The sequence below is a fragment of the Microcebus murinus genome, chromosome 25 (genome assembly GCF_040939455.1).
Source record: "Microcebus murinus isolate Inina chromosome 25, M.murinus_Inina_mat1.0, whole genome shotgun sequence".
NCBI lineage: Eukaryota > Metazoa > Chordata > Mammalia > Primates > Cheirogaleidae > Microcebus > Microcebus murinus.
Window position 1 is genome coordinate 397,005 of NC_134128.1, and position 20,805 is coordinate 417,809.

General features: G+C 41.0%; 1 protein-coding gene across 9 annotated transcripts in view; it reads right to left on the reverse strand.

Annotated features, from left to right (window-relative positions):
* LOC105881716 (coiled-coil domain-containing protein 7-like) overlaps positions 1-14,853 on the reverse strand; it is a 162,720-nt gene extending 147,867 nt beyond the window's left edge. For 8 of the 9 annotated variants that reach the window (XM_075997578.1, XM_075997576.1, XM_075997574.1 and 5 more), the window contains exons 1-2: positions 14,694-14,853; positions 3,378-3,488 (exon numbers count right to left, since the gene is read on the reverse strand). In XM_075997578.1, the coding sequence (XP_075853693.1) occupies positions 3,378-3,488; positions 14,694-14,700 (118 nt within the window). In that variant the 5' untranslated portion in view covers positions 14,701-14,853. Of the gene's footprint in view, positions 1-3,377; positions 3,489-5,616; positions 6,980-14,693 lie in introns of those variants that run through there. The other variant, XM_075997570.1, reaches the window with a different exon arrangement.
* Between the last annotated feature and the right edge of the window lie 5,952 nt (positions 14,854-20,805).

The window sequence follows — 20,805 nt, forward strand, 5'->3', positions numbered from 1 at the left end:
CTGAGTATGTCCCCTGGTTAACATAGGCCAAGCATAAAGCCCATGGCAGCTGGCTCTCCTGCAAGCACCAGCTCCTGGCTGGAGGTCAACCAGTATAGCCCATTACATTTGCTGGCACAATAACACAGCACTCAGGAAGGAGGAAACGTTTGCACAACCTCAGGTAATACCATCGCCCACACCACCACAACTACTCAGGAGGCCTTGAGCCTGCTCACCTGCCCAGTACATTACTACGACAGCTGGCAATTGAGAAAGCCACTACACTAAGGCTATTTATAACCAAGGAAATCTTACAGAGTCTCCCTGCCATGCCCATAAGGGCTAGCATTTGCGCCTGCCACTGGGAAACCTGAGGACGGGTCAGCCCAATCCAGCTCCATCCAGCATTGCCTCCCTGGAGCTGAGAGCAGAGCCCAAGCCACCTGTACATCCCACAGACCCATCCACAGTCTGAGGCATTGGAAAGCTTCTCCAGATGGCTGACTAGAGACATTAATGACCAATTCTCCAAAGAAGGAAGAACCAAAATTACAGGTAAACAATCATAGACCAAATGGAGTGTTAGAGGAGAGTGCTGGAGCCAACCAGAGAGTTCACTGGACAAATATACAATGTGCAGAAAAGAAAAACAAGAAGCTGGCAGAGATCAAACCGGTAAGCAGGAGTGCTTTTGGCTTCTCTAGACCTTGTGGCAAACTGCTGGGGTATCCGAACTCAAGGAGAGCTTCTGTGCCCTTGTGAGCCCAAGTACTAGAGTAGGCTGCAATTTGGGGACTTCACAAGTGCATTACACTGGGCTGCCAGCTCGTGCAGAGTCCCTTCATTTTCCCCTGGACGCCGGCTGTAGTAGCAGGCCCCATACTGTGTGTGCACATATCGTGAGACTTCATTTTACACAGGGACCTTTGCCCTGTGTCTTCATATCATCAGATTCCTTGCAGACATTCCCAAGCACCCACCTGGATGGTGGCAGCCCCAGAGGCTGGCTAGACCCAGAGGATCTAGATCTCAGTGGTCTAGCCCTGAGGAACTGCTACTCCCAGGGAAGGCCGAGTGCCCCATACCACAGCAGCACCCCTGACAAACACAATCAGGCTTTGGGTTTTTCTGTGTCCCAGAACTTCTTGCTTGTGGGCAGGGGGTGACTAAACCTCTTTCAGCAGAGCGATGGGAGGTATACTGGGCTCAATGGGGGAAGACTGCAGTTCTGCCCCAGCAACTGACAGATCCAAAGCTCATGAAGGGACTTAGAGAAGAGGACTTCTCTCCCTTGCCCACCACTGCAGGAACAGCCAGGCTTCCTTTTCCCAGGGGAGCTTAGTGCAAGTAGACCTATGGACGGCCTTCCTGAGGCACTTCAGGTTGACTGCGCCCACAAGGGAGGTACGCCTTGTGGGCTCAGGCTTACATGAGGGGTGGAGCTCAGCCCACCCTCTACACAGTATGTCAGCACTCATAGATGGACAGAGGTGCCATGGGTGCCACCTACAGGCCAGGAGTTTGAACTGTTCAACCCAATCAAAAAAGTGCTGAGGAAAAGCAAGTGTACATCACTGGGGAACAAGATAAGCTTCATGAGACCTCTGCCATTCTAGCCCTGCAGGAGACAGTGAACCTGCTCACACACCTCATGCATCATTAGTACAATCAGTATCTAGGAAATCCACCACACAAAGATTTTCTATAACCAAGGAACTCATACAGTCTTTGCCACTGAAAGCACCCAGAGCCAAAGCTATAAACTATACAAACCTTGGGGGCCGTGGGGGGTCCCAGTATAATAAAACATTAATTTCAAACTATAAACAAATTGTCTTTCAAGATAAGAAGAAACCAGGGAAATAATTCTAGTAATATGAAAAAACAGAGTTTTTTTGCTTTGGACACCTCCAAATGATCATACTAACTCCCTAACAGTGGGCCCAAAGCAAAATGAATCTTTGAAATACCAGATATATAATTCAGAATATTGATTATAAAGTTACTAAATCATATTCAAGAGATAGCTGAAAACCAACACTAGCATTTATGTCCACCTCCTGATGGGATTGCTGCAGTTATGGTATTTTAGTGTGACATGGGTCATGACCTACTTCTGGTACCTAGTGCCACTGTCTACCACAAACAATACTAATAGCCGAGGGAAGAAAAAGGATTAATTACTCTCCTTTTTGAGCTTTAAAAAGCCAAATATTTGTAAATTATTTCTTCTATAGTCCCATCTGACCTGTGTACAAGACCCCGGGTGCCTAGACTCTAAACTGATTAGGGCACCACAAAGCTAATGTTAGTGCTACCTTTGCACCAGTGGTGCCTGACATAGTGAAATTTACAGAGGCTATTGTTCAGGATGAAGGAACTTATTACGCAGCAATTGACACAACAAAATGCCCTTTCAGTATCCCTCTCCACACAGGTGATCAGGATTAGTTAGGATGGTTTGCAATATACCACTAATATCCTTCCATAATAAGGCTTCCTAAATTCCCCCAACTATCTGTAATCAATGTATAGATTATGAACTGGAAAAAGTTCCATGCCTGGAGGGAGTACTAGCTTTCCACTCTATTTATGAAATCATCCTAATGGGCTCAAATAAGGACACTACTCAAAAAGAACCACATGCTCTGGTCACCCACATGTGGCACATGGTGGGGCCATTATTACTGACAAAGGCATAAGGAACTAAAACCCAATGAAATTCCTGGGTGTAATCTTTAAGGACCATAGTGGCTCATTCCAGAGAAGACAACTTACATGATTTTGGCCTTCTTTGACCCCCAAAATAAAAATAATATGAGCAACCAGGAGGACTTATTCAGCTACTGCCACACTAATATTCCAGCCACAGAGATCAGATAGCACCCATCTATCATGTACCGTGATGACCACTCCCTTTGAGTGGGGCCCTAACCAACATGATGCTCTAGAAACCCTTCAGCTGCCCTTTTCTCAGACCCCTCTGATTTCTCTTTGCTGTGTCAGTTACAGATCTCATCAACACCTCTGTATGCCAACTGGGACCACCACAGAGCAGAGGTGCCCAAAGGGCTTTGGGCTTGTACACTGCCAGAGTCAGCCGCAAGGCACCCATCCTTTATGAGACAATCACAGGCCTTGTACTGTCCTTGGTGGATACCAAGAGCATGACTTTGGTTGTATAATAATATTATGACAAGAAATTCTAACCTAAACATATCAGTGTCTTTGCATTTGTTCTTGACTTATGTTAGGATATTCACACTTTAGGTTAAAGTGGTAAATTTTCCATACAATATTAATATATACTCACATATATACTATGAACCAAAGAAAAAAGTTCTTGAGAGTTTAATTTAAAATAATATAAAAATATCTGTAATTATTATACTTACTACTGAGTCTTTCCCCTTCAGAACTTTTTTGTGTTTCTATTTGCAATTGGGTTTTTGACACAGATGCTTGATGTGTGAGCATAAGATTTTCATCTGGTACTTCATCATGAGCTATGTTAAGAGAGAAATTTTGTTCATTAATAGAAAAATAGATCTACTATGAAATCTCTAGATTTCAAATTGATAACAAGTGACAGCAACAATTTTACTCATTTTATAAAGTGATAAGTCAATTACTGTAATGCTAGATCTGACACGAAAAATGTTTTCTTAGAACATTTCTAATTTGTATTGACGAAGTATCATTATTTCGTGAATATTTCTAGGCATCAAATATGTTTTACAGTCTCTAATTTCTTAATGTTATTTACACTTTAGGTTAATACATAATCATAGACCAAACAGTAAAAATGCGTAAGTACAAGGTCATTCATTACACTATTATTTGTAATTGCAAAATATTCAACACCATCAAAATTTTCAAGCATAGGAGATTGGTTGAATGAACTGATATGTGTACCATAAACAATAGTATAGCATCAGTTATGGTATAAAATGATGTGTATATGTGTGTGTATGTGTATGAATGTGTACACATGAACACATATATAGCATATAGGTATATGACACAGTATGAAGAACTCTATAGATAGTGAAATGTTCCCCTCCCATCTGTGCTAATATATCCTACCCTTCCTTGCCCAATGTCATTTCATGGGAAAACTGAAACATTGACCTAGAGTCAGTGACCTTTTGTGCTCAGACTCTTGTTGTCACAGTAAGTGCTTAAAGGCTTAATTGCTACTTTCAATTTGTCTTAATTGTGCTCATTGTCTTAACTGACCACCTTCACACCTGGCAGCTTTCTTGGTGATCAATGGCTGTGAGCAGGGTGGTCAATTAAGCACAATGCCCTTCTGGAAAAGCAGAAAGCACGAAGATCCCCGGGACATTGTGCGAGATGCTGAAGTTCATGGGGCCTCTTGGGGATACTAGAAGAGCATCTGCGGAAGTCTGAGGGTCCCATGGGCCACTTTGCTGGTCATATCAATGGGTCCCCAGAAGTGCTGGCCAACACCAGGGGGCACTCCTGCAGAGCACTAGCAGATTATTTACATAAGATTTTTGGCTCTGAGAGATATCAATGGTCCTTCTCTTTAGCCCCAGACTCCCTGGCCAAGACACCTGGTGGGTCAAATTAGAGATCCAACAGAGGAACTCTGAAAAAGGTATGAAGCAAATCCTTGGTTGCTGCTATTGTCCTCTGCTGATGGGACTTAAAGTTTTCAGAGACCCCGTGAGCTAAGTTGCGCCCAATGACTGCTGTTAGTTCTAAACCAATACCAGGTGATGACAGACAGCCTACTACTCAGCAAAGTGTGGAGACTCGTGGCTTTATTAAAAGGAATGGAGAGCCCTTTGGGATGCTTTGCTCTGTGACCTAGGAGACCTTAGAGATGTGGGCTGTTCTCCTGTATGATGAAAGAGGCAATCAATGCTGTTAAACTTAGTGAGGGACAGTGGTACCTTTGGTGGGGTGTTACACTATGGAACCCCTCCTACAGAGTGTTATGAAAGCAGAAGTTTTGATAAAGGAAGACAAGCAAATGGGAATGATGAGAAAGGAACCCTTGATTTGTTCTTCTTTTTCAACTGGGTACTATTTAGGCTCTGTCAGCTTTGGACCACCAACAAAATGCTCCCTATGACTGAAATACATTTAGGACCATGACTGCAAAGGCTATACAGCCTTGCAAATCATGCCATTGTCTCTTGACCAGTTGATGATTAGATTTTTAACAAGAGTCAGATTTCTAGGGTCATTGGTGCGAGTTCTACTGGTTATAGAGCAGAATTAAACCTCCTCTAAAGTAAGCTCAGCTGGTCAGCAACATAATCCAGATCATAATTTTATGTATTTACTGTAAGAATGTAAGCAACAATCCAAATGTGATCAATTCCTGGGCATGGAAAAATCAACTACTGCTAAAATAGCAAAGAGAGACCGCTGGAGACAGCAAGGTAAAAATAGTAACCAGGCACACACTCCTAAATGGGTAAGGCCTCACCACAGAGATCTCTAGGACTGGTTATCCAGCAATGAGGGCATTCACACTTTAGGTCAAATAGTAAAATTTCTATAAATTAGATGATCCAATACATGTTAATGAACCAAAGGAAAAAATATGATGAGATTAATATTTTTAAATTTAAAGTTACCTATAAGTATTATACTTACTACTATGTCTTTTCCCTCTATAATTGCTTTTGGTTTTTTTACTTGCATTTCAAGTTTTGACACTGAATCTTGAAGCTCAAGCACAAGACTTTTGGCTAGTACTATTAGATAATTAAATATGAAATGTCCAATTTCAAATCAAAAGTTTAGTTTATTATATATGAAACAAGAAGCAGTACCAATGAATCAAAGTATGAGCCTAAACTATTGACAGTTTTGCCATCTTAACGGTAGCTTGCTTGTGCCAGAAACCAAGAAGCCTAGAGAGCAAGTGGCCATGAAATTGCAAAAGGTGCTTTCCACAGCTTGTTGAAGATTGAATATTTTTTCTTGCAAGGAGTGGTCTAAAGCCTGATTGAATATTTTTCCTTGCAATAAGTAGTCCAAAGCCTGGAAGAAGTGGCTGGTAGTCAGTTGGTGCAAAGTCTGGCGAATACGATGGATGACAGAGAGTTTCCAAGTCCAGCCTCTGTAGTTTGAGCAGTGTTGTTTGTGTGACATGTGGTCGAGCATTGTTTCACAAGAGGCTTGGCCTGTCTCTAGTGACCAATTTCAGCTGCTTAATCACAAGCATCCTCATCATTTCTTCTAACTGGTTGCGGTAGACATCAGCTGTAATTGATTGACCAGGTTTTACGAAGCTATAGTGGATAATACCAGCGCTAGACCACCAAACAGACACCAGTAACTTTTTTTGATGAAGATTTGGTTTTGGACTGTGTTTTAGCATTTCATCTTTACCCACCAATTGTGCCAAATGCTTGCAATTGTAAAAAAGGATCCATTTTTCATCACGTGTAACAATATGGTTTGGAAATGTTTTGCCTTTATATCATGACAGCAGAGAAAGGCAAGCTTCGAGATGACTTCTCTTCTGGCGCTTGTTTAATTCATGCACAACTGGTCTATCCAGTGTCTTTACCTTGCCCATTTGTTTCAAATGATCCAATATTGTTGAAATAATAGCATCGAACCTTGCTGCTAATTCCCACATAGGTTGAGATGGATTCACTTCCACTACAGCTTTCAGCTCATCATTATCCACCTTGGCCTTAGATCGCAAACATGGCTCATTTCAAGATAAAAATCCAGGGAAAAATGGCGGATTAGGGGTGATCTCCTGGCTCTCTGCTCTCAGAGTGGGAGGTGAAGAAAGTGGACAACTACACATGAGTGAACTGCACTACCACTGGATCAGCTTTGTGAACCTGCAGAGAAGCAGCGTGGGACAAGCGGCGTTGGGAAAAACAAAGGTGAATCGGAGAATCTACTGCAAAGTCCAGAGAGTCCGAAAAATATAATAGGGAGTGGAGCGTGGGACGGCCCCGCCCAGTGGCCAGCTGGCTGGGCCTGTGTGATCTGCCCACGGTGTGGAGGTTGGTGGATGACTCTTCCCCCACCAACCTCCACACCCATGCAGGTAGGCAAGTGCCTGAAGTCAGCGCAAAGTAGTAGCATGGGCTGATGGGCTACGTGAAGTAGAGACAGAAGCAGGGAACATTTCGAACTCTCCTGTCCGCTCTGTTGAGTCAGCTTTGGGCGGGAGAGGGTTCAGACCAAGCGGACACTTCCTGGTCCCGCAGGAGAGAGCTTGGCGACAGGCATCTCACTTCAGGAAGCTGCCAAGACCAGAACAAGGGTGGTGAATACCTTAAAGGAGGCTCTGCCCTTGGAAATTACTGAAGATTTGGCTGCTGCAGAGTGGGACAGAGTGCAGATTCCTGCACCTAAACAGTTGCCAGTCAGTGTGCTAGGGAAGCAGTGGGCTCAGCGGGTGGATCTTAGAGAAAATGTACCAAACCCAGCCCAGCTATCCACCTTACAGGTGCCTCCTGCTGCTGGCTCTACCTGGGTGGGCACCCACCATTCTGAGAATCCATAGCCTAAAAACGCTGTGGCATGTTGCTCTGGCAGCGGCCCCAGACCTCCCCCTACCCTGGCCAGGCTGGGCATATCTGGCACTTGGAAGAGGGGATAATGAGATAAGCCGTTTTTCCCCACAGCCCTGCCAGGGTCTTTCCATCCCAGCGGCTTGGGCTTCGCCTTTCAGGGGATGGAAGGGGGTGAGGGGTCGCTCTCTCAGCTGAATTGCCTAGTGGACTCAAGTGATCCCCTGTCCCACCCAGCTGCCTGCGTTTCAGGCCAAAAGAACAGAGCCCAGCTTAGCAGGGCAGAGTTGTGAAGTAGACTGCTTTTCTAGCTGTGATCGGGGAGACATTACGACCCACACTCTCCTGCAACTCGGCCAGGTGCTTCGCGCCAAAGGGACAGACTCCTTCCCTGGGCGGAGTTGAGAAAGAGGCTGTTGTACAAGCCAAAACCATGGACCACGGCACGAAAGACTACTACCTCTGCTTTGCTTCCTCTTCCCCGCTGGCTGCTGAAAGGGGGTAGTAGCAGCTTATCAGGGCGGCCTTTCAAGCTGTGACCTGTGTTCTCCTCTTTACTGTGACTTGGTAGCTGGTGCCTCCTGCCAAAGGGATGGACCCATTCCTTGGAAGTCTGGAGGGGTGAGGGAGTCCACTTTCTGGGATGAGATCTGTCGGGGTTGCGGATGGCCCTTGGCTATGACCAGACCACTGTGGTTGAGTGCGGAAGGGACTGACTGCACTTCCACAGGCGTGGAGCAGCAAGGCAGGCTCTCTATGGTATGGGACCCTCAGTAGCCTTGGGAAGGGCTTCCCTTATAGCCCTGAGGTTTATGCTACTGATCAACTAGATAAACCCTGCCCTTGGAGGGGCAAAGGAACAAGAGTAACCACTTCCTGGGCTGAGATGCCTGGTAGCCCTAGGAAGTGCCCTTCCCCCAGGCCGGTGGATTATCCTCCCCTCTGGCAGGGCAGACTCTGCCCTTGGAGGAGGGAAAAAACGAGAAATGACGTTTTCCAGGCTAGGACTTGTGGCAGTCTCACTCAACACCTCCTCACCCAGCTCACTAAGACAGACTCAGCCCTGGAAGGTAAGGAGAGAGGAGAAAAGTCTCTTTCCCTGTATTACTAGCTTGAATCTGTGGGACCTTGGAACTAAGCAAAAGGGGACAGAGTGATGAATATGTACAGCAGGTTGGTTTTGATCATCTGATAAGATCAGAACACAAGGGCTTGCCTTGTCACCTAGGCAGTTCCCAACTTAGGCGCTTGTGGTTCGGGAAGCAAAATCTTGACCACGGTCCTTACCAATTGCACAAATTGACTCCCCTCACCAGGAGCTACTCCACAAGAATGGTGAAAGAACTCTGAATAACAAATTAGCAGCTCCCCCCTAACTACAGATTAAGCAACCTCTCAAGTATTCTCTTTTAGGCTTGCTGATATCTGTTGCTCTTCTCACCCCACCTAAAGTGGAAACAGGACTAAAGGAACCCTCAGGAGTGGCAGGACATTCCCCAAAGACTGAGATACCTATATATCCCATTTGGAGGATTAGAGCACAATACAAAAATTTTGGAATACCTTTATAATCAACTCCTCCACGAAACCACAAGCAACAAAAGAGAGAGTAAACTCAGCTAAACACAATGACTCCCACCTCAAACTAATGATTGATAGCAGACTCACTCTCACAAGAGTAGTCCAACACCTGGGTGTCTAAGCAAGCCGTCCAAACTCACTAAAGTCTATAAGCAGAAGGTGAAAATAACAGGTCAAAGTTAACACAACAGGCTCAAACTCCTCTAAGACAATACAGGACCAGAGCACATCTCTCCAGCTCTGTCAAAGAACGTCCCTTTGAAATCCCAGAATTTAGTCCATAAATCATTCCCAGCACCTTCAGGTCCTTGAAAAAGTAGCCTCATGGGAAAGAACTAGTGAAAGATCACAGAAAACATGAAAGATCAGATAGAAAAATCACCTACAAAAGAAAATACTAGATCTCCACCAACTGACACCAACTTACATGATATGATTAAACTGACAGAGGAAGAATTCAGAATATGGATTGTTAGAAAACTCAATGGAATTTAAGAGAAAATAGAATCCCAACATAGAGAAACCACAAGAACAATTCAGGAGATCAATAAAAAATTCTTCAAACAAATTGAAATTTTACAGAAAAACCAAACAGATATCATGGCAATGAAGGAAACATTCAAGGAACTCTAAAATACAGTGGAAAGCATCAAGAACAGAATGGATCATGCAGAGGAAAGAATTTCAGAGCTTGAAGGTAATGCCTATGTGCTAAAAAATTAGAGGAAGAAAGGGAACACAGAAATAAGCGATAAGATCAAAGCTTACAAGAAATGTGGGGTTATGTAAAGAAGCCAAATCTCAGATTTATTGGGATCCTAGAGGGGGAAAAAGAAAATTCACAAGGGCTGGAAAACTTATTTCACGGAATGCTGGAGGAAAATATGCTGGGCCTGGCCATAAATCTTGATATCCAGATACAAGAAGCACACAGAACTTCTGGGAGACTCAATGTGAAAGGGCAATCACCTCATCATGTGGTTATTAGGCTGATCAAAGTAAATGTGAAAGAAGCAATCCTCTGTGCAGCAAGACAAAAGAAACAAATAAACTACAAAGGAAAACCTATCAGACTAACCACAGATCTCTCACCTGAAACTGTACAAGCCGGAAGGGACTGGGTGCCTATCCTTAATCTTCTAAAATAGAATAATGCCCAACCTAGAATGCTATATCCAGAAAAACTAAGTTTCATCTATGAGGGAGAAATAAAGTCCTTCTCAAACAAGCAATCACTGAAGGAGTCTGCAAAAACCAGACCAGCCCTACAGGAAGTACTCAGACCAGCCTTACACACCGAACATAGCAATAGGCACTCCTCAAAGGAAAATCAATCAAGAGTTAAAGGATATAACATGGACTGAATGATGGCTCAAGCAGTAAAACAAAACAACAGGATTTCACCCAACAATATGAATGGAAATCTTCCTCAAATTTCAATTCTCTCAATAAATGTAAATGGCTTAAACTGTCCTCTGAAAAGACATAGACTGCCAGAGTGGATAAAAATCTACAAGCCTAGTATCTTCTGTCTACATGAAACAAATCTAACTCACAAAGATGCCTTTCAGCTGAATATCAAGGGATGGGAAACTATCATCCAGGCAAATGGAAGACAAAAGAAATCAGGGGTAGACACACTACTTTCAGATAACATAAGCTTTAATATAGCAAAAGTAAAAGAGGATAAAGATGGCCACTATATAATGGTGAAAGGGAAGATCCCCAAGAAGATTTAAAAATTCTTAACATTTATGTACCCAATGCAGGAAGACCCAATTACACAAAGCAAACCTTGTCTGATCTAAATAGCATGTTAAACCATAATGCCATAGTAGCAAGGGACTTCAACACTCCACTGAATGAACTGGATAGAACCTCAAAACAGAAAATAAGCAAAGAAATAATTAATTTAAATGGAGCTCTTCAACAAGAAGGACCGACAGATCTCTACAGAACATTCCATCCAAATAAACTTGAATTTACATTCTTCTCAGCAGCCCATGGAACCTATTCCAAAAACTGATCACATACTACGCCAAAAATCAGATCAACAAATTCAAAAAATAGAAATTATACCATGTGCCTTCTCTGACCACAGTGGTATAAAATTAGAACTCAATTACTACAGAAACACTCACCACTTCACAAAGTCATGGAAACTAAACAACCTATTATTGAATAATTATTGGATCAAGGAGGAAATTCAGAGGGAAATCAAGAGTTTCTTCAAACTAAATGATAATGGAGACACTAGTTATCAAAACCTGTGGGATACAGCAAAAGCATACCTGAGAGGAAAACTAATAACAATAAATGCTCACATCCAAAAACCAGATAGCTTGGAAACTGACAAGCTAATAAATAGACTCAAGAAATTGGAAAAGGAAGAGCAAAGCCATTCCAATCCTAGCAGGAGAAAAGAAATAACTAAGATCAAAGAAGAACTAAATTAAATTAAGAACAAGAGAATTATATAGAATATCAACAAAACTAGAAGCTGGTTTTTTCAAATTTGAAAAGATACACAAAATTTTTTAATAGACCAATCTCAAGCTCAGAAATTGGAGCAGCAATTAAAAACCTGCCAAAATGGAAAAGTCCCAGACCAAATGGCTACAATTCAGAGTTTTACCAAACATACAAAGAAGAACTCATACCTATGCTACAGAAATTATTCCACAACACTAAGAAAGATGGTATCCTTCCTAAATCACTCTATGAAGCCAATATCACCTTGATACCAAAGCCAGAAAAAGACATAACAAAAAAAGAAAATTACAGACCAATATCCCTCATGAATATAACATGCAAAAATCCTCAACAAAATGTTTAGCCAATAGAATTCAGCAGGACATCAAAAAAATAATTCACCATCACCAGGTAGGCTTTATTCCAGGGATGTAAGGCTTGTTCAATATACGCAAGTCTATAAATGCAATTCAATTCATAAATAAAATCAAGAACAAAGACCATATGATTCTGTCAATAGATGCAGAAAAAGCATTTGACAAAGTTGAACACACCTTTAAGATAAAAACCCTTAACAAAGTAGGCATAGATGGCTCATTCCTTAATATTATCAAGTCCATTCATGACAGACCCATGGCCAATATCATATTGAATGGGGAAAAATTGAAACCATTCTCACTTCGAACCAGAACTAGACAGGGATGTCCACTATCTCTACTTCTATTCAACATAGTGCTCGGATTCCTAGTTATAGCAATCAGGCAAGAGAGGGATATTAAGGGCATCCAAGTGGGAGCAGAGGAGATCAAACTCTCGCTCTTTGCTGATGACATATTATATCTATAAAACCCCAAGGATTCGTCCAAGAGACTACTAGATTTGATAAACGAATTCACTAAAGTCTCAGGTTACAAAATCAATACACACAAATCAGAGGCATTCATATATGCCAATAACAGTCAACCTGAAATTCAAATAAAAAATTCAATACCTTTTACTATAGCCCCAAAGAAAATTAAATATCTAGTAACATATTTAACGAAAGATATGAGAGACATATACAAGGAGAACTGTGAAACACTAAAAAAAGAAATTGTAGAAGATGTAAACAAATGGGAAAATCTACCTTGTTCATGGATTGGTAGAATCAATATCGTTAAAATGTCAATATTACCTAAACTGATCTACAGAATTGATGGAATCTCCATCAAAGTACCATCATCATTATTTATAGATCTAGAAAAAATAATTCTTCACTTTGTATAGAACCAGAAAAGACCTCGTATAGCCAAAGCAATCTTAAGTAAAAAGAACAAAGTGGGAGGTAGTGGTCTTCCAGACTTCAAACTATACTACAAAGCAATAATAATTAAAACAGCTTGGGACTGGCACAGGAACAGAGACATGGATCTTTGAAACAGTACTGAGATTCCAGAGATGAAACCATCTGCATATGGTAATCTAATCTTTGAAAAAGCACACAAAAATTTACACTGGGGAAAAGAATCTCTTTTCAATAAATGGTGCTGGGAAAACTGGATAGTTACATGCAGAAGAATGAAACTTGATCCCTACCTCTCACAAAAGTCCACTAAAGATAGATAACAGACTTAAACCTAAAGCATGAAGCCTTAATAATTCTAGAAGAAGATGTTGGGAAGATCCTATCAGACATCGGCCTAGGCAAATAATTTTTGAAGAAGATCCCCAAAGCAATCACTGCTGCAACAAAAATAAATGGGATCTGATCCAATTAAAAACTTCTGCACAGCCAAGGAAATTATCAATAGAGTGAATAGACAACCTACACAATGGGAGAAAATATTTGCCCTCTACACATCTGATAAAGGTCTGATAACAAGAATCTATCTAAAATTTAAAAGAATCAACAAGAAAAAAATAAAAAAACTCCATCAATAAATGGGCAAAGGACTCAAACAGAAACTTTTCAAAAGAAGACAGAACAATGGCCAGCAAACATACAAAAAATGTTCAACATCTCTAGTCATTAGAGAAATGCAAATCAAAGCCACAATGAGATATCACCTAACCCCAGTGAGATTGGCCTCTATCAAAATATCCCTAAACAACAAATGCTGGCGAGGATGTGGAGAGACAGGAACACTCTTACACTGCTGGTGGAACTGCAAATTAGTACAACCTCTGCGGAAAAGAATTTGGAGATACCTCAAAGAGCTAAAAATAGAAATACCATTCGATCCAGCAATAGCATTATTAGGCATCTACCTAAAACAGCAAAAGACACTCTATAATACAGACATCTGCACCTGAATGTTTATGGCAGCAAAATTCACTATTGCAAGGATATGGAAACAACTCAATTGCCCGTCAATTCATGAGTGGAAAATTAAAATTTGGTATATGTATAAAATGGAATATTAATTATAAGAAACGACAGTGATCTAGCACTGCTTATATTTTCCTGGATTGAATTTGAGCCCATTTTCCTAAGTGAGGGTGACACAAGATCGGAAGAATGGGCTCCACATGTACTCGCCATCAAATTGGTACTGACTGATTAACACTATGGTGCTCAAAGGGTGGTGATATTCTCCAGGGATTGGGGGTTGGGAGAGGTAGACTCACAATTGAGGGATGCATTGAGCATTGTAGAGGGGAAGGGTATACCTCTAACCCTTGCTAGGGATGGGCAAAGATATAAAATGTAACCAAAATGTTTGTACTCTCATAATTTCCTGAAATAAAAAAAAGATTAAAATTACCAGAATGGAACTTCTCAAACCATTGATATACTGTGCTGTGCGTTCATTAGCCACATCTTTCCCAAACACTTCACTGATATTTCAAACTGTCTGCACTGAATTGGTTCCACAATAGAACTCATATTCAAAAATCACAAGAATTTTAACTTATCCATGGTTTCTCAAAAATTGCTCTAAAAATTTTTTTTGAAAGATAACCACAGCCAAAATGTACATTTGAAAGACTGAGGATGTACCTTCACAATAAAATAAAAAAAGTGTCAAAATGAAATGTCAGAGATATAAACTTTCAAACTTAGTTCTTAAATAAATAGGACATTCCATATTTAATAACCTAATATATCATGAGCTATGTAAGGAGACATACTTAGTAACTTAACACATTTCATACCTCTCATGAGTTTTCTCGTGTTTCACGCACCATCTGTTAAGGAGCACTCACGAGTTTTTTCGTTTTTCACGTGCCATCTGTTATGGACCTTAGATGTCAACAACACTGTCTTGTCCACATCAAATGAAGCGATCTCATTGGTGGAAACCGTGCAGGTCAATCTACGAAAAACTATATAATTGCATGAACCCATAAAGCATTGCAGTTACACTGTATTTTGATCATTCGAATAGTCTTCGTCTTCAAGTTCCTAGCACTTTTAGAAAATGCTCTCTCTCAGAAAAAGGAAGGAAACCAACAAAACTGATACACTTCCGGAAGTATTTAACGATAGTTTATCAGGAAGTATTTAACGATAATTTATCAGATATTCCTAATGAGATTGAAGATGCAGATCACTGTTTTGACGATTCCGGAGATGATGCTACTGATCCTACTAATAGTGAAATTATTAGACCTGTAAGGAAGCACAAGGTGGTGGTGCTTTCAAGCGATTCCAACACTGACGAAGCTACTGATAATTGTTGGTCTAAAATTGACACACCACCACGTTTACAAATGTTTGAAGGTCATCCTGGGATCACTACATTTCCATCTCAGTGTGACTCTTTACCCTCTGTGACCAATCTCTTTTTTGGTGATGAATTGTTTAAGATGTTGTGCAAAGAGCTGTCCAACTATCACGATCAAACCGCAATGAAATGCAAAACATCATCTAGGACACTAAAGTGGTCTCCGGTTACACAGAAGGACATCAAGAAAATCCTTGGCCTAATGTTTCTGATGGGTCAAACAAGAAAAGATAACTTGAAAGACTACTGGTCAACAGATCCTTTGATATGTATCCCTACATTTCCACAGACAATTAGTCGCCACAGATTTGAGCAAATATGGGCATTCTGGCATTTCAATGATAATGCCAAAATGGATGATTGCTCGGGGAGACTTTTCAAGACCCAACCTGTGCTGGATTATTTCCTGCATAAATTTCAAACAATATACAAACCAAGCAACAGTTGTCTTTGTATGAGGGAATGATTCCATGGAGAGGACGTTTAAAATTTCGCTCATACAACCCAGTGAACATAACAAAATACGCTTTACTTGTTCAGATGATTTGTGAGAGTAACACCGGCTATATCTGCAATATGGAGATATACACTGCTGAAAGAAACAAATTGCAAGAAACTGTTCTTTCAGTCCTTGGACCCTATCTTGGCACATGGCACCATATTTACCAGGATAATTATTACAGTGTTACATCTACTGCTGCATTGCTGCTACAGAACAAAACTATAGTCTGTGGGACTATTAGGGAGAGTAGAGGTTTACCGTCAAATTTGAAAATGAAAACATTAAGAATGAAGAAAGGTGACATAATATTTTCCAGAAAAGGTGATATTTTCCTAGCATGGAAAGACAAGCAGGTTGTCCAAATGATATCAATGATCCATGACACTTCTGTCTCAACAACAGGAAAAAAAATAGACAAACAGGAGAGAATATTGTAAAACCCACCTGCATCAAGGAATACAATGCCCACATGAAAGGCATTGATCGTACAGATCAATTCCTTTAGTGTTCCATTCTAAGGAAAATGATGAAATGGACAAAAAAAGTAGTGCTGTACCTTATAAACTGTGGACTTTTCAATTCATTTAGAGTGTACAACGTCCTCAATCCACAAGCAAAAATGAAGTATAAACAGTTTCTGCTATCGGTGGCGAGACTGGATAACGGATGACAATAGTGAAGGCTCTCCGGAACCAGAGACAAATCTGTCCAGCCCTTCCCCTGGGGGTGCAAGGAGAGCACCTCGTAAAGGTCCACCCAAAAGGTTGTCTGTTGATATGAAGCAGCATAAACCTACATGTATTCCAGTGAATGGAAAAAAAATATTTCCTATGAGAGCCTACAGAGTTTGTGCCATCCATGGAAAAAGGAGCAAATCTAGACACTTATGTAAATTTTGTTTGGTCCTTCTTCATAGAGGAAAATGTTTTACGCAATACCATACATTTAAAAAGTACTAGGAACTTAAATCGTTTAATTAGTTGTTTAATTGTTTTTGTAAATAAAGATGTTATAATTATTGAAAAACAACACCTAAAGTGCATTATGATATGTAGTTATGATGATTTAAATAACGTGCAGTTTGCCCCAAAACGTATGGTCCCTGGCACATGTCTTAGAGATTTCTATGTGGTACACAATGTGTTAATAGAAACACATCTACTGTGAAATTGCTAGATTTCAAATTTATAAATGTATAGCAAAATTTTTTCTCACTTTGATAAATTTATAAGTAAATTTTCATAATGCCAGATGTGATGAAAATTATGAGAATATTTTAATGGGTATGTGTTAAAGCTCATTATTAGATAACATTTCTAAGTTATTTAATGTATATTAGTTTTTAGTTTCCTTTTTTTGTTTATACTTTAGGTTAATAGATATTCATAAAGGAGGAGGGCAAATAGGCAGACTAGAAGCAGCCTGTAGTCATCATTCTCAAGAAGTGGATCAGAAGTTGCAGGTAGAAATTTGACCTATGGATGGACCCTCTTGGAGAGAGCACTGTGAATCACCAGAGAAGCAACTAGAGACACCCAGAGTGAAGGGGAGAAAGGTAGGATGCTCCACTTGGGAATATCAGAAGATACCTGGGGAAAGCATCCACATATAGGGGAAACAACCAGAGCTACACATACCTCCAGAAGACACTGCACCCCAATCTGTGAGGGGTTCCCCCATGACAGGAGGCCTCCAAACTGATCAGGGAGCTCCTTGGAGACTGTGTAAAGCAGCACTGCACCAAAGAGCGGGCACAGCAGGGTCCACTGGGTGTGTTGATCCAAGGTTGCCGCAACAGATGCCATTCTGAGCTCTTAGCACCAGAGTGCCCAATCTACAGAACAGTTGGCTTCACTGCTGGTGGCTCCCCATTACCTCTGCTGGGCCAGGGAGGGAGGAAGAGGGCAGGCACTGTCACATGCACTGTGACTGGGTGCCATGCACCCCTTGTCATAAACCTCCGTCACCTCCAAGGAATCCAAGCAAACAGGCAACCACTGGTCTTCAATATCTAGTGCCACCATCTGACCATCTATATAGTGCCACTGCTGTCACCTGAGTAGCACCAGAGTAGCTGCAACAGTCAGATGTGGGCAGAGGAAGAGCCCCACCCACTGAGACTCACCAGCAGCACACTGCACATCTTCCCAACCTAGCTATAGACTACCTAGCTGCTGGAGCCCAGTGAGCCACCTCACTGCCGGCCATGGTCCTGTGACCAGCACAGGTGCCAGCCAAAGTCCCAAGACCCACCAAGGAACCAGCCAAGGCCCTATGACCTGTCAGCCATTGGCCAAGGCCCCATGACCCACCAAGGTACCCAACAAGACCCCAGGACATACCCAGGCTTTGGTCAAGGACCCACAACCTGCCTAGCCACCAAGGCTACATGGCACAAGCCTGGCGGCACCATGCACCATACATGTAGGGAACGCAAAATGCATGATGCACTGCACAGTCACCATGGCACTGCCCCCACATACCACCACAGACCTGCTCACTGGTAGCCAACCCCACCACGTCCTATCATTGCCCCTGAAACTCAGTGGAGCAAATACCCACAGCCCTGACATCTGGAGGCAATGCACAAATAGCCTCATTCAGCCACTGCCAAGGGGAGACCCAAGCAGAGCAAACTCCCATGCAACCACCTCCATGGACAAGCATTTGCCCAGTCCTCTTACTAAGCTTACAATAGCAGCCTGGAGACCAACACAATATTCTGTGTGAATATTCCCCAGCCCTAGCTTGGACTGTGATAGCCACAGGGGAATGTAACAACATAGGAGAACAAGTGCATTATAGGTTATCAATAGATTCACCCTTCTCCTAGTGGATTCCTCTAGAGTAGGACAAGTGCACCATCCAAGGACCTCTCCTTCTTTACACTAAGTAGGAGAGTTCCAAGCAGAGGAGCAGAAGTACACTTCAAACTTATCTGCCTAGAGCTGAGAGAAGAGGTTTCAGATGAGAAGGAACAAATATAAGAACTCTGGAAACATGAAGAAACAAGCTATTTTGACACTCCCAAAGGATCACAATAGGTCTTCTGCAACAGATCCCAACCTAAAGGAAATCATCAAAATGTCAGATATGGAATTCAGAATATGGCTAGCAAACAAGATGAATGGTATTGATGAGAAAGTAAAAACCCAACACTAAGAAAACCAAATTAATAATGCAGGACACGAAGAAAAAATTTTCTAAAGAAATAGATAGCATAAGAAAAGACATAACAGAACCTACAGAAATGAAAAGGTCATTTAGGGAATTTCAAAATATAGCAGAAAGCTTTAAGAACAGACAAGACCAAGAAGAACAAAGAATTTTGGAACTCAAAAACAAGGCTTTTGAACTAACCTAGTCAAAGATTCTGAATCAAAGTTTCAGAAAAAAGAACAAAGAAAAATGAGCAATCACTCAGAGAAATATGGGACTGTAAAATAAGCTAATATAAGAATCATCAGTATCCCTGAGAGAGAAGAGGAGAGAGTAAAAAGTATAGACAACCTACTTGAGGGAATGAATGAGGAAAACTTCCCTGGCATCACCAGAGCTTTAGATATCCAAGATGGTCATTGAACAAAATAGCAAACAGTCTCTCACCAATACATAGAAAACAGTGTCACAGCAAATAGTATCTCACCGAGATTCATAGCAAATAGTATCTCAGCAAGACAAATATCCATCAGTCTAGAGCCAATGAAAAAATGGAGGAGAAAATCCTACAAGCTGCAAGATGAAAGCAACAACTAACCTACAAAAGAAAACCCATCATACTAATAGCAGAAACCTCACAAACCAGAAAGGATTGGGTCCCATTTTCAGTATTCCTATACAGAATAATTGCCAGCCAAGAATTCTGTTATGCTGCAAAACTAAATTTCATAAATGAAGGAGACATAAAGTCTTTCCAAGATAAGCAAATACTAAGGGAATATGTCACCACTGCACCTGAACTACAGGAAATGCTCAAAAGTGCTCTCTATATGGAATAAGACAATAGATATCTACCAGTGTAAAAACACTTGAAAGTTAAAGCTCACAGGTCTTATAAAACAGTAGCACAAAAAGGAAAACTAAACAAGGTAACATTCAACATGATGAACAGAACAGTATCCCTCATACCAATACTAACACTGAATGTGAAAAACCTTTAATGCTCCAATTAAAAGACACAGACTGGCTGAATGCAGTATAAGTCACAATCCAAGTATATGCTATCTATAAGAAACACATATAACTCTCAAGGATTCACACAGACTCAATGAAAAGCACAGAAAAATATTCTATGCAAATGAAAACCAAAACTGAGCAGGAGTAGTTATTTTCATATTAGATAATACAGACTTTAAATCAAAAATGAAAAAGAAAACCAAAGATGGTCATTATATATTGGTAAAGGAAGCATTTCAACAAGAAGACATAACAATTCTAAATGTATATGCACCTAACACAGGAGCTCCCAGATTCATAAACTAAATTCTACTAAATATAAGCAGAAAAATAAACAGTAGCTTTGTTACTGCCAGAGACTTGGACAAAACATGGACAGAACCACATGGACAGAACAAGACATACCATCAAAGCAGAAATCAATAAAGAAACATTGAACTTAAATCAGACACTAGAACAAAAGGACCTAACAGACATTTACAAAACATTCTATCCCCAAATACTGAATATACACTATTCTCGTCAGCACATGGGACACTGTCCAATATTGATCGTATCTTGGGACACAAAACAATTCTCAGGAAATTCAAACAAATCTAAATCATACCATGTATTTTCTCAGACCACAGTGGAATAAAACTAGAAATCAATTCCAAATTGATTCCAAATCAATTCCAAATTGATTCCAAATCAATTCCAAATACTCAAATCTATACAAAGTCATGGAAATTAAACAACTTGCTGCTGAGCAATCCTTGGATCAATGATGAAATTAAACACAAATCAAGATCCCTCAAACTGAATGACACAGAGGACACAACCTACGAAAATCTATGGAATAGAGCAAAAACAGTCCTAAGGG